This window comes from Cebus imitator, unplaced genomic scaffold, assembly GCF_001604975.1.
Source record: "Cebus imitator isolate Cc_AM_T3 unplaced genomic scaffold, Cebus_imitator-1.0 Scaffold9, whole genome shotgun sequence".
NCBI classification, from domain to species: Eukaryota; Metazoa; Chordata; class Mammalia; order Primates; family Cebidae; genus Cebus; species Cebus imitator.
The window spans coordinates 11,241,727-11,266,566 of record NW_016107324.1 but is presented as its reverse complement, the minus strand read 5'-3'; the positions used below and the strand labels follow the sequence as shown (position 1 = coordinate 11,266,566).

At 55.4% G+C, this 24,840-nt stretch overlaps 3 protein-coding genes across 5 annotated transcripts in view; 1 reads left to right on the top strand and 2 right to left on the bottom strand.

Moving 5' to 3' along the window:
- The window catches only part of DUOX2 (dual oxidase 2), a 21,992-nt gene extending 4,614 nt beyond the window's left edge, over positions 1-17,378 (bottom strand). The window contains exons 1-28 of the mRNA XM_017545604.2: positions 15,909-17,378; positions 15,316-15,477; positions 14,960-15,049; positions 14,576-14,740; positions 13,788-13,975; positions 13,440-13,641; positions 13,167-13,333; positions 12,708-12,768; positions 12,484-12,580; positions 11,985-12,075; positions 11,612-11,714; positions 10,885-11,048; positions 10,134-10,309; positions 9,462-9,580; positions 8,978-9,115; positions 8,675-8,788; positions 8,268-8,470; positions 7,784-7,969; positions 6,319-6,544; positions 6,140-6,233; positions 4,025-4,215; positions 3,457-3,526; positions 2,995-3,078; positions 2,292-2,470; positions 1,904-2,134; positions 1,632-1,731; positions 579-628; positions 183-310 (exon numbers count right to left, since the gene is read on the bottom strand). Of these exons, the coding sequence (XP_017401093.1) occupies positions 183-310; positions 579-628; positions 1,632-1,731; positions 1,904-2,134; positions 2,292-2,470; positions 2,995-3,078; positions 3,457-3,526; positions 4,025-4,215; positions 6,140-6,233; positions 6,319-6,544; positions 7,784-7,969; positions 8,268-8,470; positions 8,675-8,788; positions 8,978-9,115; positions 9,462-9,580; positions 10,134-10,309; positions 10,885-11,048; positions 11,612-11,714; positions 11,985-12,075; positions 12,484-12,580; positions 12,708-12,768; positions 13,167-13,333; positions 13,440-13,641; positions 13,788-13,975; positions 14,576-14,740; positions 14,960-15,049; positions 15,316-15,385 (3,687 nt within the window). The 5' untranslated portion in view covers positions 15,386-15,477; positions 15,909-17,378. The remainder of the gene's footprint in view (positions 1-182; positions 311-578; positions 629-1,631; positions 1,732-1,903; positions 2,135-2,291; positions 2,471-2,994; positions 3,079-3,456; positions 3,527-4,024; positions 4,216-6,139; positions 6,234-6,318; positions 6,545-7,783; positions 7,970-8,267; positions 8,471-8,674; positions 8,789-8,977; positions 9,116-9,461; positions 9,581-10,133; positions 10,310-10,884; positions 11,049-11,611; positions 11,715-11,984; positions 12,076-12,483; positions 12,581-12,707; positions 12,769-13,166; positions 13,334-13,439; positions 13,642-13,787; positions 13,976-14,575; positions 14,741-14,959; positions 15,050-15,315; positions 15,478-15,908) is intronic.
- DUOXA2 (dual oxidase maturation factor 2) lies at positions 16,270-20,160 on the top strand. Its single transcript, XM_017545644.1, has 6 exons — positions 16,270-16,693; positions 17,718-17,775; positions 18,031-18,165; positions 18,422-18,635; positions 18,998-19,212; positions 19,761-20,160. Exons 1-6 carry the CDS (start codon positions 16,547-16,549, stop codon positions 19,952-19,954), a joined length of 963 nt encoding a protein of 320 aa, XP_017401133.1. The 5' UTR covers positions 16,270-16,546; the 3' UTR covers positions 19,955-20,160.
- DUOXA1 (dual oxidase maturation factor 1) overlaps positions 19,406-24,840 on the bottom strand; it is a 20,595-nt gene continuing 15,160 nt past the window's right edge. For 2 of the 3 annotated variants that reach the window (XM_037744578.1, XM_017545633.2), the window contains 5 exons: positions 24,278-24,335; positions 23,153-23,287; positions 22,664-22,877; positions 22,175-22,392; positions 19,406-21,430 (listed from right to left, as the gene is read on the bottom strand). In XM_037744578.1, coding sequence (XP_037600506.1) covers positions 21,171-21,430; positions 22,175-22,392; positions 22,664-22,877; positions 23,153-23,287; positions 24,278-24,335 — 885 coding nt within the window. In that variant the 3' untranslated portion in view covers positions 19,406-21,170. The remainder of the gene's footprint in view (positions 21,431-22,174; positions 22,393-22,663; positions 22,878-23,152; positions 23,288-24,277; positions 24,336-24,840) is intronic. The other variant, XM_037744577.1, reaches the window with a different exon arrangement.

Genomic DNA, 24,840 nt, shown 5'->3' with positions numbered 1-24,840 from the left:
CAGGCCCAGCCAGGCCCCTACCTGGCACCCCCTCTTGCCCAGGCACTAGGCTGAGGTCTTGGGTCTTAAATCTCAAGGTCTCATTCTGAGATCTTGGATCTAATTCTCCCTCCTTCCTCCTTCACCTTTCCGCCCCATCCTGAGGGCCCTGCTCCATGGCCTGGCCCAGAGAAGTCACTCACCAGGGCATAGAGCAGGACGTAGAGGTGGTGGGTCAGCCAGAAGCCCCGGAAGCTGCGGCGGCGGAAGTGGTGGGAGGCGAAGACATACATGATGGCCAGGACCACCAGCAGGAGCACCCCACTCATACCTGGGGGCAGGAGGACAGGGCCAGTGAGTAGTCTCAGGATTTCAGCTTGGGCTGAAGAAACAACAGCACATTCCCCTATCCCACCCCTCCCTCCTCTCTCATCCTTCCAGGGTCCCCGGAAAAGCCTGCCTGGAGGGATTGGAGCTGTGGCTTGTCTTGCAGGCTAGAAAGAGACCCTATGGCCACTACAGACAAGTGAATATTCACAGAGAGTTGGAGACAAAAGCAGAAGTTCTCAGACAGAACCTCCAGATCCCGCATTTCCTACCTGGGACGGTCTGGAAGAACCACCAGTAGAACTTCTGGGGAAGCTTGGACCTGGGGGGCAAAGGCACCTTGAGCCTCTGGCTGGGGCAGGAGGGGCTCCAGCACTGTCACACCACATCATGACTCTTTTCCTGCTGGCCCTGACTGCTGAGGGTATGGGGCCTCCACCCAGATGGTCAGGGATCCCTTCAAGGAACTTGGCACCCAGCCTTCCATGGTTTCACCCTCTGTACTCAGCAATTTTTCCTCCTGTGTTATCCTGAACTCTCTTACTATGGTTGACTCCTGCTTCCTTGAGTCCCTGGTTCATTATTCTGTAAGCTCCACGAGGGCAGGGATTTTTGTTTCATTCCCTGCTCTATCCCTAGGCTTTGAACAATACAAGACACACAGCAAATCTCAGTAAGTAGTTGTTGAATGACTGCATGTATCTTGATATCCCTACTCTGGCATCTGGGTGAACACATGGGACATGTTCCATAAATGTCTGCCCAGTGAATGGATGGAAGGCAGAGATGGCAAATTGTGTGTCAGTTACATATGGGAAAGAGTCTCTGAGTTTATCTCCCAGACAGCTTTCCTGGCCAATCACAGCCAACTTCCTTCCTGAGGGCAAGAAGTTTACCGCTCAGCTTCTTCTGGGGTGACCAGCTTAGCACTGAGCTTCTTGCTGAGTGTCTAAGGCTATTTCTTTTTTCTTTCTTTTTTTCTTTTTTCTGAGTGTCTTGCTCTGTTGCCCAGGCTGGAATGCGGTGGTGCTGATCATGGCTCACTGCAACCTCACACTCCTGGGTTCAAGCAATCCTCCTGAGTAGGTGGGACTACAGACATGCACCACCATGTGCCACTAATCTTTTTACTTTTTGTAGAGATGGAGTCTCACTTTGTTGCCCAAGCTGGTCTGGAACTCCTGGCCTCAAGTGATCCTCCTGCCTCAGCCCTCCCAGAGTGTTGAGCTTACAGGTGTGAGCCACTGTGCCCTGCCTATTTCTTTTTCTATTATACCCTTAGGCCCACCCTAGGAGTCCCACGAGAAACCTTCCCCAGAACTGACCCATCATTCACAAAGACGTTGGGGAATACGCAGGCCAGCAGGCTGAGGGGGCTGACTGAGAAGATATACACATTGACCGCGTGGCCAGCACTGTGCAAAACTGAAAAACAGACCCTGTTAGAGTTGACAACCAGGACAGACTACCTCCAAGCCCCAGGGAGAGAGGAGGCATGGGAGGAGAGATGGCAGCATAAGGAGTTCTAGCTCCTCAGTTTCCCCCAACTAGACCCAGGGTGCTACAGCAAAGAGGAGGAAGCCTGGGAGCCACGTACTGGCCAGGACAACAGCAGCCATGGCGATCCAGCGGTGGAAGTCCACGGCGGCGTCGAAGGGCACGTAGCGGTTGAGGAAGGTTTCTCGCAGGAAGGTGATGAGGTTGCGGCACATGGTGAGCAGGATGTAGGAGAACATGAAGGAGACGCTGGCCGCCGTGCCCCGCGACAGGATGATGCCCACGAGGGTGGTCTGTGCAATGTCCGAGGGTGGCGAGGCAAAGGCATAGTCTGGGGCCAGAGTAGGGTTAGATCAGCTTGGCACAAGAGACCAGAGTCCTGAGCCCTGGGCTCTCCCATACAGATGCTGAGGATCAGAGGACTTGCCACTCCTCTCCAAGGGTCGGAGCCTGCTCCCTGCCCACTGCCCACAGCCTGGAACTCTTACAGTAAGCACGCTCTGCAAACAGGCCAACACAGATGGCTGAGAAGATTGCGACACACACAATGTGCCTCCGGTAGTTCTCCACAAAGCGCTTGTACTGCTGCAGCTTTTGGGCTAGGAGGCCTCGCTGCGTCTTCTCTTTCAGCGCCTCTGTGTACAGCCGGGGAGAGGGCACTGCTGCCCTATAGCAAGGGGAGGAAGGGCAGCAGTGTGGTAAGGGCCCTCTGGCCTTCCTTTAATGTCACCCCATGAAAGGTGACCTGGGGAGTCTGGCAGGCATCAGGATGGGCCACAACAGATGAAAGGAAAAAAGCAATCTAGGGGCTTCTCAGTCCTCCCACACTTTACTTCCACCTGTGCTCCATCAACCCACTCCCTATCTCCCTGCCATTTCCCCCTCCTCCTGTCTGTTCCATCCTTGCCTCTTCCTGATCCCAGCACAGGCCTCAAGGCTGTGCCCAAAGCAGACAGGAGCCAGGAGACCCCTTACTACCATCCTGTTGAGCCAGGACCCTTGCCTGAAGCATAGGGTGCAGAGGTTGGAAGAGGATGAAAAGTCATTCAACACTATAGCCCCTCAGTCAGGTCAGGAACAAAATGAGACTCAGGATGGTCTCTTATATGTCAAGGATGTATGGCCAGGGCCTAGGGACTCTGAGACTTCCCTCCATGTCCCTTTGAGCCCAGGGTTTTGGGAAACACTCACTTTTTGCCAAACCTCTTCTTCAGCCCAGAGCCTCCCAGCTCTGGGGCTTCTGAAGCAGGGAGCCCCAGTCCCTGGGGGTGGGAGCTGAGAAAAAGAAATGGGGCTGTTCTCCCGTTGTCTTTGCAGCCAGGAGAAGAACTGCCAGATCAGAGCATTATGTAGAGGTAGCGAGTGGCTCCTGGGACCAAGCATGGGGCGAGGTGCAAAATGAACTAATAGGATCTGATGATTTGTTTTGTAGAATGATTCTGGCCTAGAGTGGCAGGGAGAGAGCCAGGCATCTGAGCAGCATAAGGTGAGGGAGGCAGCTGGAATTTTTGTGCTATGGCTGAACATGCACCAAGAGCTACTTTCGGAGGGCATATGCCTGATTTGCCTGGGGTCGATCAGCCAATCCCACTCTCTTCATTTCTCTGCAGGGGGTCAGCCAGGACAGCCTGCCAGAGCCCCATTCCCGCTCACCATTTCCCAGGTGTCCGAGTGATGAATGAGACTCGACAGCTGATGTTTTGTTTAAAGATGTCTCTAATACCTAGAGAAGAGGACAAGAGGCAGGACTGGCTTCCCCACAAGGGCAGTGGGGTAGGGTGAGAGACTGTGCCCTCCTCCCTCCTGGGAGAGTCATGTCCAGATCCTGACTCCAGCCCTGTTTCCCTCCTTCCCCACACTAAGCACTCACTGTATACAGGGCAGACAACGTAGCAACTTTGTGCAAGGAAGGGGACATCCTCTTAGGTGGATGCAACCCTGTAGGTCCTTCGTGTGAAAGAAACAGTGCCTCTTCCTCTGGCCAGATATATCCTAGACCAGTGCCCATGGCTTTGAGCAGTGTGTGGGGTAGATTTCAACCTGCTCCTTGACCTCAGTGAGCAACTTTGTGCAGTAGACAACTTGCACACCTGTATGTGTCATCCTAATTATATGTGCTTGGTTCTGTACTAGTACCAAGGACTTGGGTCCTGCCCACTGGGCACTCTCATTTTGAAAACACCCCCCCCCACCTGACTGCAACCATTCCTCACACACTTACCACCTCCACTTCCACCTTTGACACAGAGCTGTGTGAAGCGGAGCTCGCTGTCATGGTCCCGCAGCATGAAGTGAAAATCCTCCCACGTCAGCTCCTCCTTGTCCTGGAAGCCTGACTCCCGGAACATGGACTCCACCACCTCAGCCAGCTGGGCCTTGGACAGGCAGTTGTTGGAGATCTCGATGAAGGACCTGGGGGAGGACCAGAGACACAGCAGCCTGTCACCTATCAAGGTCAGGCTGGGTAGCCGCAGGGTGGGGCAGGCCCTGGATTATCTAATGTGGTTACCATGACCTGGGAAATGGCACTGAGAAGGCGATCATCCAGCCTGCAGCTGACACTAAGCTGGGTGGAGTGGCCATGGACTCAAAAGGCAGAACAGAATTGAAAGTGACCTTGACCAATTGGAGAAAGCAGCCCTCAAACCTCAAATGGGGCATCTACAACTGGGATGAGACTCCACTAGAGTGCAGGGATACGTCAGGCCCCCCGTGCAGGACATGTGCATGGCCCTCTCTCATGGCAGGCTCTCTGCCCAGTCCCTTCTGTCGATGCCTCCCACACCACCCCTGGACGCCCCCTTTCATAGTACGGTGGGGGCAGCAGGGTGCTGGGGAGGGGACCTAACTGCAATGCTGCTGCTTCCTTGTGCCAACACCCCAGGGCACAGGAGGGAGCGTCTCCACGCCCAACCTGACAGCACCCACAGTGGCACGTGCAATAGCCAAGCTCTGTTCATAGGTTGTGCTTTGGGACAGAAACACACAGACTATGCACGTTTGTGTAAGTCCAGCAGCATGCTGAACCTGCATGGCACAGCAAGCACAGCCACCACCTTAAAAACATCGTCCCACTGGTAGTAAGCAAGATACACACTGAGTTACAGGACAAGAAGGTGGGAACTCACCGGGTGCAGTGGCTCACGCCTATAATCCCAGCACTCTGGGAGGCTGAGGTGGACAGATCACCTGAGGTCAGGAGTTTGAGACCAGCCTGGCCAACGCGGTGAAACCCCATCTCTACTAAAAATACAAAAACTAGCTGGACGTGGTAGCTCACACCTGTAATCCTACCTACTTGGGAGGCTGAGGCAGAACTGCTTGAGCCCAGGAGGTGGAGGTTGCAGTGAGCCGAGATTATGCCACTACTCCAGCCTGGGTGACAGAGTGACTCTGTCCCAAACAAACAAACAAAGAAGGTGGGAACTCAGCCCTTGGAGGCCAGGACCCTCTCCTAGATTCCCTAGAGCCCCACTTGGGGCTGGGCCTGCAATGACAACCCAGTAAGGTGCAGACTGCAGTAGCTTTGCCCTTTCAGAAGCCCTTGTCCAGTTGGGGTATCAGGGATATAGTGGTTAAGGGGAATGCTTAATGCAATGGAGAAGCTTAAAGGGATAGACAAATTAAAATAATGGGGGCTGTTATATCTATTCTTTGTATTCATTTGCTCACTTATTTCATTTTGTCTTAGTTATGTATGAAACGCCTGCCCTGTGCCAATCGCAATGTGGAGAAGCTGGATTCAACAGGGAACAAACCCTGCCCTTATGGCGCGGAGGGGAGCTGTGTTACTGACACATTCATTGTCTTCAGGAATGAGAAACACAAAGCTGCTTTTTTTTTTTTTTATCAGCACATCAAAACCAGAAATGGCTTAAGATGCAGGAAGAATAGTTGGAATATAGAGAGGCCTTCCACGTTTCTCTTCCTATCATAGTGATGAATATTGGAACAGTGACCAATGTCATCCATTCACAATTGCACTGGGGAAAGCACAGTGTTAGGCATGCTGTAAAGCAGTTTACAAAGATCCAAGGGCATCCAAAAGGGATTAGTGGATTTTTGTTGTTGGCCATACTGGTGTTGGGTTTTTGTATTTTTAACCAGGGAGACTTTTCTGGCCGGTGTTGACAGTGCAAACAGACTCTCCCAGAGGCAGGAGCCAGTCAGGTAAACTTTTGAAGGTGGATACTCTGAGAGTTTAGGATGTAGTGTCTAGGCCACCCCTCAGCACAGATGACCACATAGCCTCTTTGCTAGCCCTCCGCTGACTCGACCTGTTTTCCTGTTTGAAAGACACCAGGAAGTCTCAGGATTAGAAAGGCACACCCCATACCGCATCATGGTGAAGAATTCATCCTTGGAGAGGAAGCCATTCTCATCCAGGTCATACATGGTAAACATCAGACGGGACTTATCCTCCGGGGAGCCTGGGATGAGAAAAGGGGATGCAGGTCATCTCCTTGCTGAAAGACCCTGGGTCCTTGGATAGCCTACCACCTCCCAGCCCCCTACCTTTCATGAAGACCACCAGGATGTCCAGGAACTCCCGGAAGGACAGGTAGCCATTGCCATCCTTGTCAGCCAGAGAGAACATAGACTCCACAAACATGTCCTGGGGCTTGAGGCCCAGGGACTCGGCAAATTCGGCCCTGCTCAGCTCGCAGGTCAGGGCCTCCCGCACCTTCTGGGAGGAGTCCAGGGGCAGGGTGCCTGCATCGGCCTGGTTGATGTCCAGCACCTGCACTTGGGCAGCAGCAGAGGGAGGGAGAGGAGGAGGTGAAGCCTGTGCTGGAAGCAGTTCAGTGACCCTTCACCTCTCCCCAAAGTCCAAATCAGAAAGGCTGAACGCTGGTGGTTCTCCTGATCCTTAGATATACTGAGTGGGGCCTCTGTTCTCCTAGAGATGGGGGAATCAAATCTCTAGCGGCCTGCCCATTTCCCCCTGGGCCCAAGAACTGGGAGCTTCATACAGCGGGGGATGGTACTGGGGTAGGGAAGGGGAAGGACAAAGTTGAGGGCAATGGAAAGTGAGAGCCTATACTGGGGACAGAAGATGAGACATGGTAGACAGGCGGGAAGGGGCTGGGGTGGTGCTAATTCGGATAAGGCTGCCACATGCCTATGATTTGGTCTCTGTCCATTATGCAAAATGTTTAAAAGTCACATGTAACAACCATTTTTTTTTCTGAGATGGAGTCTCGCTGTCACCCAGGCTAGAGTGCAGTGGTGTGATCTTGGCTCACTGCAACCTCTGCCTCCTGGGTTCAAGCGATTCTCTTGCCTCAGCCTCCCAAGTAGCTGGGATTACAGGTGTCCACCATCACACCCAGCTAATTTTTGTATTTTTAATAGAGATGGGGTTTTACCCTGTTGGCCAGGCTAGTCTCGAACGCCTGACCTTAGGTGAGCCACCTACCTTGGCCTCCCAAAGTGCTGAGATTACAGACATGAGCCACCGTGCCCGGCCACAACCATTTTAAATGCCTTCAATGTGCCTACCACTTGGGCTAATAAGCACTGGACATAAAACAGTTTTTCAAACATTAGAGTATATCTGAATCATCTGGAGAGCTTGTTAAAACACAGATTGCCAGGCCCCACCCACAGAGTTCCTGATTCAGTCTGACTGGGTAGGTCAGACTGAACACGTTCTCAGGTGAGGCTGATGATTGGGTCCAGGGGCCAACCTCTGAGGACCACTCATGTAGACGATCTCACTGAATCCTCACAACAATGCAAAGGGATGGACACATTTTCATCACTGTTTTATAGATGAGGAAACAGACACAGAACAGTGATAATGTGACTTGTCTAAGGTCACACAGGTAAGTAAAGTGGCAATGCCAGGACTCAAACAAGCCTATCTGTCTCCAGGCCATAGAGCGGAAGCTTAGTTCACCCACGGGGCTTCTATCCAGCCCAGGTTTCCTCCATTCCTGGGACTGGGCCCATCTCTAAAAGGCACAGGTCATGGCACCTGAGCAAAAAGGTGTCTGAAGAAGATCTCCAGGATGCGTTCCCGCTGCTGCTTGGTCACAGCCTTCCTAAATAGCTCCTTCTCACTCATTTCAGCCACATGGAGGCCCAGAGCCCAGCGCACACAGAAGTCCTGTAGTTGCTGCACAAAGGCTCCCCGTTCCTCTTCAGAGCTAAACAGCAGCACCTGGGTAGAGGAAGGCGGCACTGATACAGGGAGCTTCCTGGAGCTTCTGCTTCCGCCTCCCCTTAAAGGATCTTGGGTTGAGAGGAGGGGAGAAAAGCTCCTGCCATGCATCCAGGCCGGGGCCAGGTGTGTGGCCAAAGGGGGTCAGGTTGAGTCTGGGGGCCTCTGAAAGGAGCCCCTCTCCCCAGCAGCAGCTGTCATAGGTGAGCTCTATAACTGAGGATGGGGGGCCTAAGAGGCCTCACTTATGAGAGTGGAGTCGTGTGAGGGCAGCCCGCACAGGGAGGACCCGCCATACCAGGTCATACTCCTTGGGGATCTTGAGCAGCAGGGTGCGGCACCCTCGGTTGCTGGACACGACGAGGTTGACCTGCTGCAGAGGCTGCAGCTGGACCAGGCGCAGCACAGTGAGACGCCTGTTTAGGACCTGCAGACACCTGTCTGGCAGCAGCTGGATGATGATGGGACAGCTTCTCTCCTTGGGGCCTGGCCACTCCATCGCTGGGGACAGGATGATTGGGCCAGGTAGTTCAGCAGATGTACCCAGATCCCCGCCCTCAGGCTGATTCCACTGGAGTCTGAGCAGGCACCCTAAAGCCTGGCTTTCCTCCCACTCTGTAACTTGGTTCTCTCTCCCAGACTCCTCCCCGCTCCACCCTCCCTTTCCCTCTTCCCTCCCCTCTCCTCTGCTCAGCCCCTTCTCACCTGGCACTCCATCTTTGGCTGCTTCCTTCTTCATGCTCTCTTTGCCTTTCTTTTGTAGCTTCTTGCGTTCTCGGCCCCGGAAATAGGCCACCACTCCAGAGAGAATCAGACTCACTGAAGGGGATCAGAAGGAGGCAGTGAGGAGGGAGCGTTACCTAGAACTTCACTGAGGCTTCCACCATGGCCCCTCCCTTCCAAAGGTTCCTTGAGCCTGGTCTCAAACTGTATCAAATAGCCACCCCCTCAGGCCAGCAGGAAATGAGGGGCAGGACCAGTCTGTGGGGACACTGCATAAGAGCTCACCTAAAGGAAGGCAGCAGAGAGCCACGATGGTGATGGCAAAACCAGGACTGCTGCCCTCAAAGAAGTCAAGCACGGTCAGCGGTGCACACTGGGGCAAGCCATCAGTTGTGAGCTGTTTAGGCTGAGGGCAGGGTGCACCTGAGGGAGAGGGCACAGAAGACCTCAAAGTCTGAGGATCCCTCAACTTGGCCAGACCTCTTTCCCCTCTATCTTATCAAGGACCAAGATATCATCTGTCTTCCCCAGGCCCACCTCCCTGAAACTGTCTCCCTCGAAAAGTTGCCATCTACATCCCATCTCTTGGCATCTACCCCATCCACCCCTTCTCAACTGTAGGGAGCAGCTTATGTGCCAGTTGAGGTCCCAGCCTAATGCAGGCCTCCCAGCCCAACACAGAAGGTGTCTGGCTCCCTGGTCAGCACACCCTCAATCTTGATCCTTCTCTGGCCACTGTCACTCACTTGTGTTCTCCCAGGACACTCACCTTTATGCCAGACAAAGACACTGGGCTGCAGAGCACCGGGGTCAATGTCAATAACAGCAACCAGCACATCCCGCAGGGTGGTATTTCGGATTTCTTCAATCTCCTTCTTAGAGAACAGCCTAAGATGGAGGAAGTAGAAGTCACTGGGATGGAAAGGGGATGCAGGCCTCCAGCAACCCCAGGCCCAAGGACCCAGGTGAGAAAAGAGACCCGGAGGAGCCAGGTGAGGCGGCTCACACCTGTAATCCCAACACTTTGGGAGGCCAAGGCAGGCGTATCACTTGAGGTCAGGAGTTAGAGACCAGCCTGATCAACATGGTGAAACCCTTTCTCTACTAAAAATACAAAAAAAAAAAAAAGAAGAAAAAATATTAGCTGGGCATGGTGGTGCAGTAAAGTAGAGTAATCCCAGCTACTCAGGAGACTGAGGCAGGAGAATTGCTTGAACTTTGGAGGTGGAGGCTGCATTGAGCCAAGATTGCACCCCTGCACTCCAGCCTGGGCGACAGAGCTAGACTTTGTCTCAAAAAAAAAGGCCCAGAGGGGTTGGAAAGTTGAGAAGTGGGTGGTGACTGGGAATCAAGGGCTCGTAGAGGCTGTCTAAGGCCAAGCAGAGGGTTTGGGGCCCAGGCCAGGGAGGAGTCTGAGGTGGGGGGCCCAGGCAAACCTTACCCATTCCTGGTGTTCTCAAACCAGTAGCGGTCACCATCCCGCAGCCGTGCAAACTGGTCGAGGACAATGGTGCTGAACAGGGGTCCGGGGTCCCCATGGCTCTCCAGGAGCCCCCCAGGGAGCAGCTCTAGCTTGGATAGGTCCTGGTTGTACAGGGAGGCTGTGGCCTCCAGCACCTGGAGCATCACAGGACATAGGGGTGAGTGGTGCAGTGTCTTTTGTTGGGGAGGGCAGCCACTCCTGCCCCCTCCCTCAGACACAGGACCCCAGCAGCTGCCTGGCTTGCTGCCTAGGCCTGATTTCCTCTTTTAGGTAAGCCCCTCAGACAGGGCAAGTCTGGTGGAAGGTTCAGTGTGTCCCTACCCACGGTGAGACCATGGTCAAGTGCCCGAGGACCATATCTTGTGACCATCACTACTCAGCCTGCCTGACTTCAATGATTAGCAGCTTCAGGGGCACCCAGCCCTTGGTGTGGGACCCTGCAACAACAGGACAATGGCACCCAACCCAGGAGCCACCCTGCAGGAATGGTACAATGCAGTGGTTGGGAATATACTCTGGAATCAGATGGCTGAATTTAAGTCCTGCCTCTACAATTTACCAACTATGTCATCAGTAAAATGGGGACGATGATTATATATACCTTATGACATTATTATGTGGATTAAATGAGTCAACATACATTTAGGGTTTGGAACAGTATTGCTATAGGAAAGCTTTAGCTTCCAGTATTATCATTACTATTCCTGACCTGGGGGTCCACATTAGGGTTGAGATCACTCCAGTTCTTTGGGATGTCCAGCCCCCAGGCCAGCAGGGCCTGGCTATAGCTGGGCAGCCCCATATCTCGGCCACGTTGGATGCTGCTGGCCACGTAGTCTGTACGGGAGAATTTGCCAGGGCCAGGCCAGTAATCTGAAGAGGAGGGAAGACCAGACTATGAGCTTTGTTCTCTCCACACTTTCTTGCCCTGCAGCCTTGTATCCAACTGTTAGCACTATGGTTCTTCCCTCCCCACTACCCCGAGCGATCCACATGAGATCTGTGCCCATGCTGACCTTGCCTTGCTGCAAGGCCAATGTCACCATGTGTGATCAGGGCCAGTTTTTCCAGTAAGACCCTTCCTCTAAGACTCGAGGCTATTCTAGTCACCAAGCAGTAAATTCCCTGTCCTGTGCCTCCCTCATTTCAAGACAGGGCTGAACGAAAACCTTTAGAGACCTAAGTAAGCACCAAAGAGATTGTGATATCACCCCTTCCCAATACTCAGATATAGTTAATTTAAAATAAAAGCAATACAAAACTGTAAATTAAGAAAAAAAGTTGAAAGTTCATTTTCTTCTTATGGCTACTTGAAGTCTGTGTTTGTGTCTGTGTTCCTGTATCGTGGGTGCCCTAGGTCTGCCCGCTGATGAACCCAGAGGGATCCTCAGGCTTCCTGGCCCCATACCATCCACCCCTTCTGGCTCTGAGCTCACCCCTCAGATCTTCAACCACTATCCTGTCCTCCAGCTCCGAAATCTGGGAGGCCATTCCCAGCAGCAGCTCATTCACCTCCTGGGTACTGTTCAGATTGGGGTTCTAGAAGCAAATAACACACTCAGGATAGGCTCTAGGCCCCTACCCAAAGCTTAATCTCTCTCAGCCTGGACCACTTTAGCACCCCAGGACAAAGGGCCCTTGGCCAGTCCCAGACTCTCTTGAGCTGTTGTCCCTGGATAATTTCCTCTACCCTTCATCTCCCAGGAACCTGGGGCAACAACACCCAAGAAGTGGGATTGTTGCTTTTCCCAGCCTGTTTGAAGAGACTGACCTTGACCCATCTTCCCCTGACCCTGATCCCAGTCTGACCTCCCGAATCCAGTAGTTGTTGCAGACCCTAAGAGCCTGAGAGTTTTGAAAACCCTTGTTCAGGACCTTCCGGAAGTGACAGCTGGCATTTCTGAAATGGAGAACAAAGGGTGCAGTGAGGGAATTCTGGGAAGAATAAAAGATGGGGTTGAGTGTGCTGAGGGACTCAGTGGGGGTTCACTAGGATTGAGCAGTGGCCCAGGAACTTCCTTGAACATGGCAGAGATGTGCTCCTAGTCCAGGTAGGGTGGGGAGAGGAGGGAAGGGGATGACCCAGCTGCTGGACAAATCCTACACCCAGCAACCAAAGTTCAACCATTAGGAGAGCTGGGGAGATTTCCAGACTAAGCCCAAATATCTTATCCCTGTTCCAGGGTCCCAGATTTCGCTTCCCTTCTCCTGTGAAACTGTAAAGAGCGTGAAAGGCACCAGCCTCCAAGGGAGCTCATTCTGCACCTTTCTCAGGGTGGTGCCCACTCTCTGCCAGCCCCTCCCTCACCTCATGTAGACGCCAGGGGGCACCATGGTGGAGAAGAACTGCTCAGAGGCCACCACAAATTCCGGGGAGATGCTGGGGTCCAGGAAAGGACGGTATCCTGAAGGAAGAACACCGAGATGATAGGGAGATAGGTTCCTTGCCTCCCCATCTCCTATCACACACACCTGTCTTCTTTCCCCTCAGGATTCTCAGCGCAGATGACCTCCCACTCCTCACTCCCTCACCTTTATACTCCGGGGGCGTTTTCTGCAGGAAGCTGGGCAGCCACTCATACATAGCGATGTTCTGAGGGGCACAGAGGGGCGAGGGGAGGTGCGAGTTGGACCAGGCGGGGCCTGGAAGGGTCTGAGCCCAAGGACGGCTTCCATGTGGAGATAAGGACCAGGCAGGGGCAGTCACGGGAGAAACGACTCAAATAGGAGCGGTGTGAGGCCTGTCCCCGAAAGGAACCAGGGCATTTGGGCAGTGGGGGTGGGGAGGTGATAAATCATCACCACCAGCCAGATTTCACCTAGAAACAGCGCGTGCCCCCCTATCATTTACAGCGGCTTCCCTAGACCTCGGCTGTCTGGGAAGGGGTTTCTGGGTGAAGGTTGTCCACGGATGGGGAGCTCCGTGGGCAGCGCAGTCTCCCGTGGACCTGCACGCGGAAGGGGGGACGTCGCGGGGCGGGGACGGCTGACCTGGTAGGTGGCGATGACCCTCTTGCGCGCGTGCTGGAACAGCTCCTCGTCCCCCCAGTCTGGGTGCTGGCGGGCCAGCCTCTGCGCGCACAGGTTGTGGTAGCGGAACCAGAGCAGGCCCAGCGCCTGCAGGAAGGGCTCCCGGTTCCCTCGCTCCGCCCCGAAGGCTGCATCCGACGTGGGGGCGCAGGGGGGGAGATGAGCGGTAGCGTGACCCCGGGAGCCCACACTCGCAGACCCCCAGCCGGCCCCGTCTCGCCCTCGCGGCCTCACCGTAGAGCCCCCGGGGCCCGCTCTGCCCGGTGGCGGGGTCGGGCGCCGCCCACATGAGCAGGGGGTTCTGCGAGTCTCTGGGGAAGGCGGGGTCGGGCCCCGTCGCCAGCTGTCCCCCGGAGAAGCTCCGCAGCGCGTCGTTCCAGGAGTGCGAGGAGCCATAGATGGCGCTGCCGTCCAGCCAGCCGGTCACCTGGTTGGTCTGCGGGGCAAGCGGCGGGTGAGCCGGGGGCCGGGGCCCCAGGGGGCGTCCGGGGCTGGGGAGTGGGCGCCGCTCCCTGCCAGGCCTGCAGCCTGGGCCCCACCTGGTTGGGGTGCGGCCCCTTCCCGCCGCCTCCCCTGCCTCACCAGGTCCCGGGGGTTGCTGGGGCTGCGTCCGGTCTCTGGGTCCCAGCGACTCCTCTGGAAGGGCAGCACCACGTCCCCGCGCTGGTCGGGGTCGAACACGGGGTCTCCAGACGGGATGTAGATGTTGAGGAACTCGGCGGGGCAGCCGGGCGTTTCCACGTCCACCACGTCGGAAAGCACATGGTAGCCTGCGGGCATGGGGCGCAAATAGGTGAGCAAACCATCCGTATCACGCCCTCCCCCACGGCCAGGTCGGCCTCCAAGTGTCCTCGGGAGCCAAAAGACAGAGGTCCCAGTGCCAGCTCCGCTACCAGCTCTGCAGGTTAGCCCCAGGGAGCGTCAATTTTCTAATCTGCAAAGTGAGACTATAATGAGTTCCCTTTCTACCCAATTCATAAAGCTCTTGTGAGAATTAAAATGATATAATTTATGTAGGGGCCCCTCAAGTCAGTCCTCCTCCCTCTGGGCGGGGGCGGGGAGAGGTGAGATGGTTACTAACAAATGATGAGGAGATCAGTGGCTGGGGGAACTCAGTTCCCAAAAGCTATAATGGGGGTCCAGTGACACCTCTAGTTTGGAGCAAGGCGTAAGAGAAAGATTAGTGAGCGAATATCACTGCGTCAACACGCCAAATGTCTTCGAGATGAAGGCAATCTGGAAGTGCTTAGAGAGGAAGTGGTTGAGAGTCTCGGATCTGTCTCCTGTGGACTCGCAGAGGGGATCTGGCCCCTCCCCGGGGCTGAGCAGAGCGCCAGATCAACCCCACTGGTCTTCTCCTTATCCCTCACCAAAGAAGACCCCCAGTACTGTGCGGTTGCGTAGCGACGGCAGCCCGGCTTTGCCCAGCGTGGCGGCGTCGCTGAGCCGGCGCGAGTTGGGCAGCTGCGGCTCCTCCAGAGCCTGATACACACCGTCGGCGTAATTGGCTGGTACGCGGCGCTGCAGCCGGGAGCCTGCGGAGGTAGGGAGCCGGGCGCTAAGCACTCCATCCCCAAGAATCCCCTAAACCTCGTCCTAGCCTCCCACAACCCCTATCCCTCTTCTCAGACGGAACGGTCTCTATAGGATCTCTTGGCCCCAGGAGCGCTGTGTAGACAGAGGAGCTGCTGGGCGAGTGTTCCCCGCAGATTCTCTGCTTAGAGGCTTCCAGCACCCGCGGCCCCAGGACGCACCAACAGCGCCACGCTCGTGGTGCCTCAGGTTGTTAAACCAGCCGTCGTAGCGCTGCACTTCCCAGGGCAGTGAGAGTGCGTCCTGTCCGCCTGTGGACACAGAGAAGGGCCTCCTCAGCACTAGGCTCCCAGGTACCCCTCCCGGACCCAACGGCCTCGGACCCGTCCCTCCCCAGCTCGAGGAGCGCCCCTAACCCGACCCAAGTGTCAGGCCGCACTAGGAAGTTTCCCATCCCGCTGAGCTGCGCAGTGAACTGACCTTCCAGTCTCAGGGAGCCGCTTGCCGCACTTTTCCCCTCCCTACCTCCCAGGGGATCCTAGGGGACACCCCGCAGCTACAGGAGCCAGATACTTGCCAGCTGGATACAGGGATCCAATCAGCAGAGCTCCCAGGAACATCAGTGCCTCTTGTCTTGCACGGAGCATGCCAACCCTGCAGCCTGCTGGGCGGGGGTGGGGGTGGTAGGTGGTATGTGAAGGCCGCTATTAGGGTGTCCTCTATCCCTCCCCTTTCGTTCCTACAGAGGGAAGGAGGAGCGCCAGCTGTTTCCACTTCTGGAACGTAGCTGTTAGAAGCATCACTGAGGGCCTGCATCCAAACGCCACTCTTTTCAGGACAATTGGAAGCTGTGGAGGCCTGGACACTGTTCCCCATCCGCCACCCCCTCAGAGAATTAACCCCCGACCATAGGAACCCACTGGGCAGGAGTCTCCTGGGGCATTGGTGCGCCCAATGTCTCGAATGTATCACCTCCATCACTAGCACTAATCCGACAGGCTCCCCTTCTCCTCCAGGAGGTAGGGAAGGAAAAGAGGCTACTGAGTTGGGAGCTAGGGACCTGCAGCACCCTTCCGCAATGAATCCCCCTTCCCCAATGAACTCCCCTTCTGCAATGAACGCCTGTCCGTGATGAGCGAGGGCTAAGGTCCGGTCCCAAACTGAACTAACCTGTGGTTTATGGTGGTGTCGGGTTCAGATGTCTCCTTGCCTCTTAAAAATCTTCACTTCTGTGCTCTACTTCTTGCCTTCACCCCCGCTCCTCCAGCTCCGCTGATCCTCAGCCGCCCTGGCTGCACGCTCACCTTCCTCTCTGGGTCTTCGGTCTCACCGCCTCGCCGGTGTTGGCTCAGGACAGACCTGCGCCGAATCTGAGCATCTGTACCCAGGGCTCACCCTCCTGCTGTGCAGGCGGGGCCCTTATTTGCATAACCTCTTTCCGCTGGGACTCGGCGGCTGGGCTGGGACACCTGAGTGGCACGCCGCCCACGCTGCTATAAAAGGGGTCCCGCGCGACTTCCAAACTCAGCGCGAACCCGGAGAACCAGGAAAGTAACTGGCTACAGACAGTGAGAAATAGTTTCGCTCGCCAACTAACCAAACTCTGTCGGTATCAACCACAGAGCGTTGGGAGCAGCCTGCCGCTACGTTTCCTTAGCGGAGAGGTGCAGAACTCAGACTTCACCAGCCCACTTGGTTGCCGGCGTTGTACGCGAAGAGGCGCCAAGGACGCACTCTCCAGCATTCAGGCAGCCCCAGCTTGCCGGCCTGCCTGCCCTCCTGCGTGCAGCTCTCGGCCGCCCTGCAGCATGACCCTGTGGAACGGCGTACTGCCTTTTTACCCCCAGTCCCGGCATGCGGCAGGCTTCAGCGTCCCACTGCTCATCGTTATTCTAGTGTTTTTGGCGTTAGCAGCAAGCTTCCTGCTCATTTTGCCCGGGATCCGTGGCCACTCGGTAAGGGTGTCTTAGTAGTTCGCGTAGAGTGGGGGGAGTCGTCATGGGCAAATTGTCCCCCGAGGGACCCAGAACAGGTAAGACTGTGCAAGGGCCTCCATAAATAGTCAAACTGAGACTCAGGTGGAGCGAAGTCAGGAGTCTGCTGCAGCAAGCACCTCTTCCCAAGGACAGGGAGAACTCCCCATCCAGCACATCCTGAAGAAGGACCCGAGTTGTGTCCTTGGGAAGGCTGCTGCAGAGAATGGGCACCCAGTCCGGTAATCCTGAGGCAGAGTCTAGACTTCATGTGCATCCAGGGCCTCCCACCTCTCCCAGGATGCAGCTGCACCCTCATCCCATCCTGAGGGTGATGACCTTCGAGCCAAGAGGACAGATGCCAGTAGCTCAGATTGCAGTGTTCCCCTTTGCACTGAGTCAAGACACACGTGTCTGAGTACCCCATCCTAAGGAATGAGACTCTTACATTGGATTGGAAGTTGGAGCCAACTGGGTGCATTTTCTTAGAGTTCCCCTTCCCCCAGCGCCTAAGTTGTGCATTTTTCAATTCTGGAGGACCCAGCTTTTCTGCATATTAAACTGTTTTGGTTTCCCTGGAACTGGTACACCTAGGAGTATCTGCATTCCCACCTCCTCCACTTGGAGACCAGGCCCTGGGGCCTCCCTCTTCTGAGGGAGGTGACCCCTGCATGCCTAGCACTTCTGGACTAACTGAGCCTTACCAAGCAGTGACTGGACCAGGAGGCAGCTGGGGGAGTGAAGGTGGTGGAAGAGTACCAGAAGTGGGGGGTGAGGGGAAGGTGCTCTTAGGGTAGACAGAAAATGGGGCTAGGGAGGTGAAAGCACATGGTCACAAAACATCAGAAATGCCAGTAGTCCAGAGGGACTTGCAGGAAAAGCATGCCTAGCATTAGTCTCATAGGTCTGGATGTAACCAAAGATCCAGATGGAGTGGGGTCAAAGGTGGTCTTGGGGACTCTGGTTGGGCAGGGCTCAGGCCTGACCCGGGTGCCTATTCCTGCAGCGCTGGTTCTGGTTGGTGAGAATTCTTCTCAGTCTGTTCATAGGCGCTGAAATCGTGGGTGAGTGTGTGGTCCAGCCCGTGGGGAGAGGAGTGGGTGAGAACGGAGGTGGGTAGAGGGCACCTGGGACAATAGGGAACTGGGGTTGGTTTTCTGCTCCCTCTTCCCTCTCTCCAGCTCTTTCTAGGGCCCACTTTTTGGCCCTTACCATGCAACCACATTGGACCTCTAAGTCCCCATCTCTCTGCAGTGTCCCACCTCCCATCACCACTCTCCAATTCCATTTTCCCACCTTCATCTCACCTTTCCCTACAGCTGTGCACTTCAGTGCAGAGTGGTTCGTGGGTAGAGTGAACACTGACACATCCTACAAGGCCTTCAGCGCAGAGCGCGTTAGAGCCCGCGTCGGTCTGCTCGTGGGCCTGGAGGGCATTAATATTACACTCACAGGTGAGGGGGCTGGGGCGAAGTGAACTCCTGGGGTTGGGAGATCCCTGGTTAGGAGAGTGTGTCAGGGATAGCTGAAGGGCCTCTCACATCCCACAAGCTCAAATAGCTTGTGGTCCTCCTGGGTCTGCGTTTTCTCCAACCACCATCGAACCCATTTGTCCCTCCGTGAGCGCCGCATCCCCGCTCTCCCATCTGAATCCGCTTAGTCGCGAGTTCTCCGACCGCGCGCAGCCGGTAAGCCCGCGGCACTCCGCAGGGACCCCAGTGCTGCAGCTAAATGAGACCATTGACTACAACGAGCAGTTCACCTGGCGTCTGAAAGAGAATTTCGCCGGGGAGTACGCTAACGCACTGGAGAAAGGGCTGCCGGACCCAGTGCTCTACCTGGCGGAGAAGTTCACACCGAGTAGCCCTTGCGGGCTGTACCACAAGTACCACCTGGCGGGACACTACGCCTCGGCCTTGCTGTGGTAAGCACTGGAGGGAAGGCCGTGTGCACGTGTGTGCGCCGGGAGCCGGGCCGTGTGAGCGGGAGGATGCAGGCGTCGAAGGCTCTGAGCAGCTGCAGCCAGACCAGACGCGCTAGGGGTGGGCATGACAGCCTCGCGGGTCAGAAGATCACGAGGTTTGCAGAGACCGTCGGAATCCAGAGAGACTCTAGCCACCGCCTGGAGCTCGGGAGCCCACTTCTTCCCCGGGGAATTCCCCTGCGCTGCAGCCATCCCAGCACCGGGCTTTGGCGCTGGGGTAGGGACCTAGGGGAGCAAGGCTTTGGGAACCCCGGCGGGCTGGGAGAAGCCCACTCACAGCCGGTCCCCCCACTCCCTTGCAGGGTGGCGTTCTGCTTCTGGCTCCTCTCTAACGTGCTGCTCTCCACGCCGGCCCCGCTCTACGGAGGCCTAGCACTGCTGACCACCGGAGCCTTCGTGCTCTTGGCGATCTTCTCCTGGGCCTCCATCTCCACAGTGCCGCTCTGTCCGCTCCGCCTAGGCTCCTCCGTGCTCACCACTCAGTACGGTACCGCCTTCTGGGTCACGCTGGCAACCGGTGAGGACCGAGGGAACGGCACAACGCCACCCTGCAGGGGACTGGGGGCACCAGCTGTGAGCGGGCTTCTCCAGCCCACCAGGGTTCCCAAAGCCTCGCTTCCCTTTGTCCCTACCCCAGCGCCAAAGCCCGGGGCTGGGATAGCGGCGGCGCGGCGGAATTCTCCGGGGGAGGGTTCATACCGGGTGTGCACTTTCCTGTTTATAGAATGAATCCACATCTGTTATCTGATTTGCCCCTCTCAATAGTTAGAAGAAACAGGCACTGTTATGACCATTTTACAGATGAAAAGGGGGCTCAGAAGGGTTTGGTGTCTTGCCGTGTTTCATGTAATCCAGATTAGAGGATGTGTAGGGGGCCGGGGGAGGTAACGCAAGACCTAGACTCCGAAAGATGAGAGGGGCCAGGCGCGGTACTTCACGTCTGTAATCCCAGGACTTTGGGAGGTAGAGGCAGGAAGGTCGTTTGAGGCCAGGAGTTGGAAACCAGCCTGGGCAATATAGCTTGACTCCACCTGCCCTCCTTTCTTTCGGTCCTCACCGCCACAGGCATCCTGTGCCTCTTCCTTGGAGGGGCCGTGGTGAGTCTCCACTATGTTCGGCCCAGCGCTCTTCGCACCCTTCTGGACCAAAGCGCCGAGGACTGCAGCCAGGCGAGAGGGGGCTCACCTCTTATCCTCGGCAACCCACTGCAGAAGCAGGCCGGGCTCCCGGACTTAAAATGTATCACCACTAACCTGTGAGAAGGACCCAATCTGGACTCCTTCCCCGCCTTGGGACCTCGCAGGCCGGGAAGCAGTGCCCCCAGGCCTGGGCCAGGAGAGCTTCGGAAGGGGCACTACGTGCTGCTGGCGCTGAGAGCCAGGGGCGAGGTCTCAGACATCCGCAGGCACCAGGGAAAGTCTCCTGGGGCGAGCTGTAAATAAACTTTTTTTTTCTTTTATTTTTTTTAAAAACTTTTCCCCCCATTAATTTTCATGGCTTCTGCGCTCCGGGGTCGTGGGGAAGCACGCCCTCGGGAGCTTCGCTGGGCTGGATGGAGACAGCCTAGTACACTCTCCGCTGTGCTGTGAAACCGGATTCTCTGCGTCTAGACTCCAGAGTAACGCGGGCGCCCTCTAGTGAGGCCGGAGGGGGCCCTACCGGAGCCTGTATCTTCCTGAGCCACCCCAGGTGGACGTTAGGTGGTAGTCATGAGGCAGGTCACCCACTCCCGTTCCTGGATCCCACTCAGCTAGCCCAGCTGAGTGAGCTGGGAAGGAGTAGCGTTTTGGAATTGATTCACTGACTTCCCACCTGGCTTCTTGTGAGGTGGTGTCTGAGGGCCAAGGTAGGTGTCAGCAAGGTATAGAAATATAAATCCCGAGATTCTTGGCAAGTCCTGCAATCTTATTAAGCAAACTTGGGAACTGAAGCTCAGAGAATGTGGCCTAGTTGGTTAATGTTAGACCTGGGCTGAGAAGTTGTTTCCTCTCCTTTCTGGTGTTGTCTTTCATTGTACGAAGAGGTCACACAGCTGGGGAAGTAAAGGAGGAACAACAGGAAAAAGGAAAACAAGAGGTGCGGAGGGAGGAGAGGGAACCATAGGAGAATCATATGTCCCCCCACCCCCCTGCTGGTGTTATGGGGGTGAAGTTAGGTTTCAGTGAATAGCATCTTGAAGAGGCCAGGCATCACACAAAGGCAGGGTTGCTGTGCAGAGAAGAGATAGCCCCTGCTTGGTCTTATCATGGCAACAGGCTTTATGGACAAGCCCATCTTCTCTTCAGCCCCTGAGGGCTTTTTGCTGTTGTTGTTTTTTAACATCAGTATCTAGAGCCTGCTTTTTCTACTCCGTCTGTAGATTGGTGCTGGGGGTCTGGTACCAGCCACCCTGAGGGCAGTTCTGCTGGTTTTATGGGACTCCAATGAGGTTCGAAGCCAGACTGGAAGTCCAGGCGGCTTCCAGGGGCAGGGGTGTTATAGGGCGCATTCAGGCTCTCTGGGGTGCGTCTCCTCACAGCATGCCTTGGCGGAGGAAGCCTCTGACAGGGGGATGTCCTGGGGCTCTGGACTGTCAGCCATGGGCCTGTATCGGGGACTCAGGAGTCCACCTTCTTCAGGACTCCCCTCCAGCATGGGGTCTTCGTCCACACTCTGGTTGAAGAAAGCCTTCAGCCTGTGAGGCTGCATCCTGTGCGCCACCACCGTAGCCAGGCCCAGCAGCACACACAGCAGTCCTGCAGACGAAGGCAACAGTTGTCCCACCTTAGTGCTAGTAACACCTCGTGAGGACATCGTCCGTCCCCTGGGAGTGTCAGAACAGCTCTAAGGGAGGCCTGGAGGCCCTGCTTCAGGGCAACTTAAGCTCAGAGAGGTGACTGGCTGAGGGGCCTGCGGCTCCAACAACCCTGTTGTCCTGAATTTCCAGACTCCAAGCCCAGTGCTCCTTCGTTATATCCCAGGAGAGAGAGAGAGAGAGAAAGGGGGAGAGAGAGAACTCTGAAAATAGGGAGAGGAAAGAAAAACCCTGGGGAAGGGCAGGGCACAGAGGAGGAGGCATGAAGAGGCACATAAGGGGGTAGACAGTGGAATCGGAGAGGAGAATAAAACTGCAGGAGAATTTAGGGCTGTGTAAGGCAGGACAGAGAAAGGTTTTAAGAATGGGGACACAGAGAAGGGTATTTGGAAGAAGCAAGAGGGGACCAGGGTTGGAAGATTTTAGAAGCAGCTGGGTGAAGAGAGTTAGCAGATGAGAGACAGAGAAGACACAAGGAGGGGGCACCTCTGAGGAGGGAGGGGAAGTGGCACTGAGGAGAGAAAAGCAAGAGATAAGAGATACAAGAGGGTGAGTCTTTCTTTGAAGAGGGTAAAGCCATCCTGGCCCCCAGGAACAGACCCTCAACTCTACCAACATGATGCTCCCAGGTCCTCCCTCCCTGGCCCTGAGCCTTCCAGTGCTTGTCTTTAGGGCTGGGTCTTACCTGTGGTCAGTGTGATCCAGAAGGCAGGCCCATGGTGAGTAAGCAGCACAGAAGCGCCCAGGCGCAGGGGACAGGGTGGGGTGAGTGATGTGGCCATGGAGAAGAAGAGCAGAGCCAACAGCTGGAAGATGCCCGTGGCCAACAGCATGTGGCCACCGTATACCAGCACCGGCATGGAGAGCATCACGTTGGCCAGCAGCCAGCAAAGGAATGCCAACCTGGAGAGCCAGGACCCAGTGAGGACTGGCCTGCATACCTCTACCTGCTAGTGAAGCTGGACAGGCCCAGGTGTAGGCTCAGGGACCCAAGAGTGACCCAAAGATAGGAGGTAGGGATTCCCTCCCATGGACTTCCCAAGCCAGCACCATGGGGACTAGTGCCAGCCTGTCCCACCTCAGATACCCATATGAGTGGAGAAGAGATGGTTAGAAACCCTGTTCCTCAATCTAGGCTACCAGGGCCTCCACCCCATCCCCTTCCCATCCTCACCACAGTGTGGCTGAGGCGTAGTGTCCTGCCAGGCGATAGTGGCGGTACAGGCCACATGGGCTTCTCGGAGTGAACTTCTCGGCTAGGTACAGCACAGGGTCTGGCAGCCCCTTCTCCAGCGCCTTTGCATATTCCTCAGCATAGTTTTCGCCCAGGCGCCAGGTGAACTCCTCATTGTAATTGATGGTCTCATTCAGCTGCTGCACAGGGGTCCCTGGAGAACAAGGCAGCTGTGCTCTGCAGGAACCCAAGGGCCACAGTGGGGCCTAGGTAGGGACTCACCCACACTGGGCAGAGGGACAGGAAGTGGTCTCAACTGAGAGAAGGCAGCTTCCAAGGCCCTGAACTTCCCTTCCTACCATGCCTCCAACACCCACACATCCTCCCAGCCCCAGTGCCAGGCATCTTATAGCTCTTTGGACCACACCAAACATAGATCCCAAAGACAACAGAGCCGTCCCTCCCTCACAGGTAAGAGCCCCCCCTCACCTGTGAGCGTGATGTTGACTCCACTCAGCCCAACCTGCAGCCCAACATCAGCGCTGATCCACTCAGAACTGAAGGCCTTGTACGATGTGTTGGTGCTGACCTGGCCCACAGACCACTCAGAACTGAAATTCACAGCTGGGGTTGGGGAGTTGGACATATGGGAACTCAGAGAGGTCGAGGCATTACTAGGTTAGAGTCAGAAGAACTACAAGGCATCTATGTCTGTTTTGGTCATAATTGGATACCTATTAACTAGCCAGGGTCTGGCTCAGGGTGAGTCTGCCAACCACATGTGTGGGATTTCCCTTGGTCACACTCTTTACCTCTTCCTCTTCCCTCCCTTTCTACCTGCTTTAGGAAGAGCTACTCAGGGAGCTGGGAAGGAAGCATGAACCTAAACTATGCTGGGCAAGGCAAACACAGATAGCTTGAACACAGAGACTCTCTCTTTTTTTTTTTTTTTTTAATGGAGTCTTGCTCTGTCACCCAGACTGGAGTGCAATGGCACAATATTGGCTCACTGCAACCTCTGTCTCCTGGGTTCAAGCAATTCTCCTGCCTCAGCCTCCCAAGTATTTGGGATTACAGGTGCCCACCCCAATGCTCAGCTAATTTTTGTATTTTTAGTGGAGACAGATTTCCCCATGTTGGTCAGGCTGATCTTGAACTCCTTACCTCAGGGGATCCATCCGCCTCAGCCTCCCAAAGTGCTGAGATTATAGGAGTGAGCCACTGTGCCCCGTCTCATAAGGACTTTCATCTCTCCTATTTGCCTAATCACCAAGTCAAAGCAAACAGCCCTTCCCCATTTCCTCCCCTCCTCCCTGGAGCCCTCTTCTCACAGACATGCATTTTGACCTCCTTTCCCCACCCCCACCCCCAGCAATAAAAATGTTAGGAAGGTTGGGGAGACGCATCCAGCTTGTTTCCCAGGGTGATACCTCTCCAGGCCAAGGTAAGAGTAAGGGGATAAGGCCATGGTGAGAGAGGCATATGGGCAGGGTCTGGAAGCCACCCTGAAGCTGGGGCCCACCGCTGTGGGGAAACAAGGAGAGGAGAGGAAGGCTGCTGAGGGAGTTGAGGGGATGGAGACAGCTGTCCAAGTCAGCTGCACTTCACACTCACCCAGGATTGCAGCCCCGATGAATAAGCTGGTCACCACCCGCAGCAGCCAAAACAGCCTCTGAGTGGCAAGGAGCGTGGGTTAAGTAAGGAGCGCCCTCCTTCCATGTCTACCCTTCCTGTTTCCAGACTTGGGGGAAGGGTGGGAATTCTAAAGCTGAGATAACTTGGTCAGTTGAAATCAGAGTGTCTGGCATATAATAAGTGCTTATTTGTTTATTTATTTGAGACAGGATCTCTGTTGCCCAGGCTGGAGTGCAGTGATGTGATCTCAAATCACTATAGCCACTCAAGTGATCCTCCCACCCCAGCCTTCCAAGTAGCTGGGACTACAGATGCACATCACAAGCTAATTTTTTTTTTTAAGAGATGAGGTCTATAAACCCAGGCTGGTCTTGAACTCCTGGGCTCAAGCAAGCCTTCCACTTTGGCCTCCCAAAGTTCTGGGATTACAGGCATGAGCCACCATGCCCCACCAACGCTCAATAATGAACTGTTGAATCAATGAATGAGGGGCTTTGTGCCTGGGGTGGTGCTGATGCTTTCTCAGCACTGGGATCTCCTTC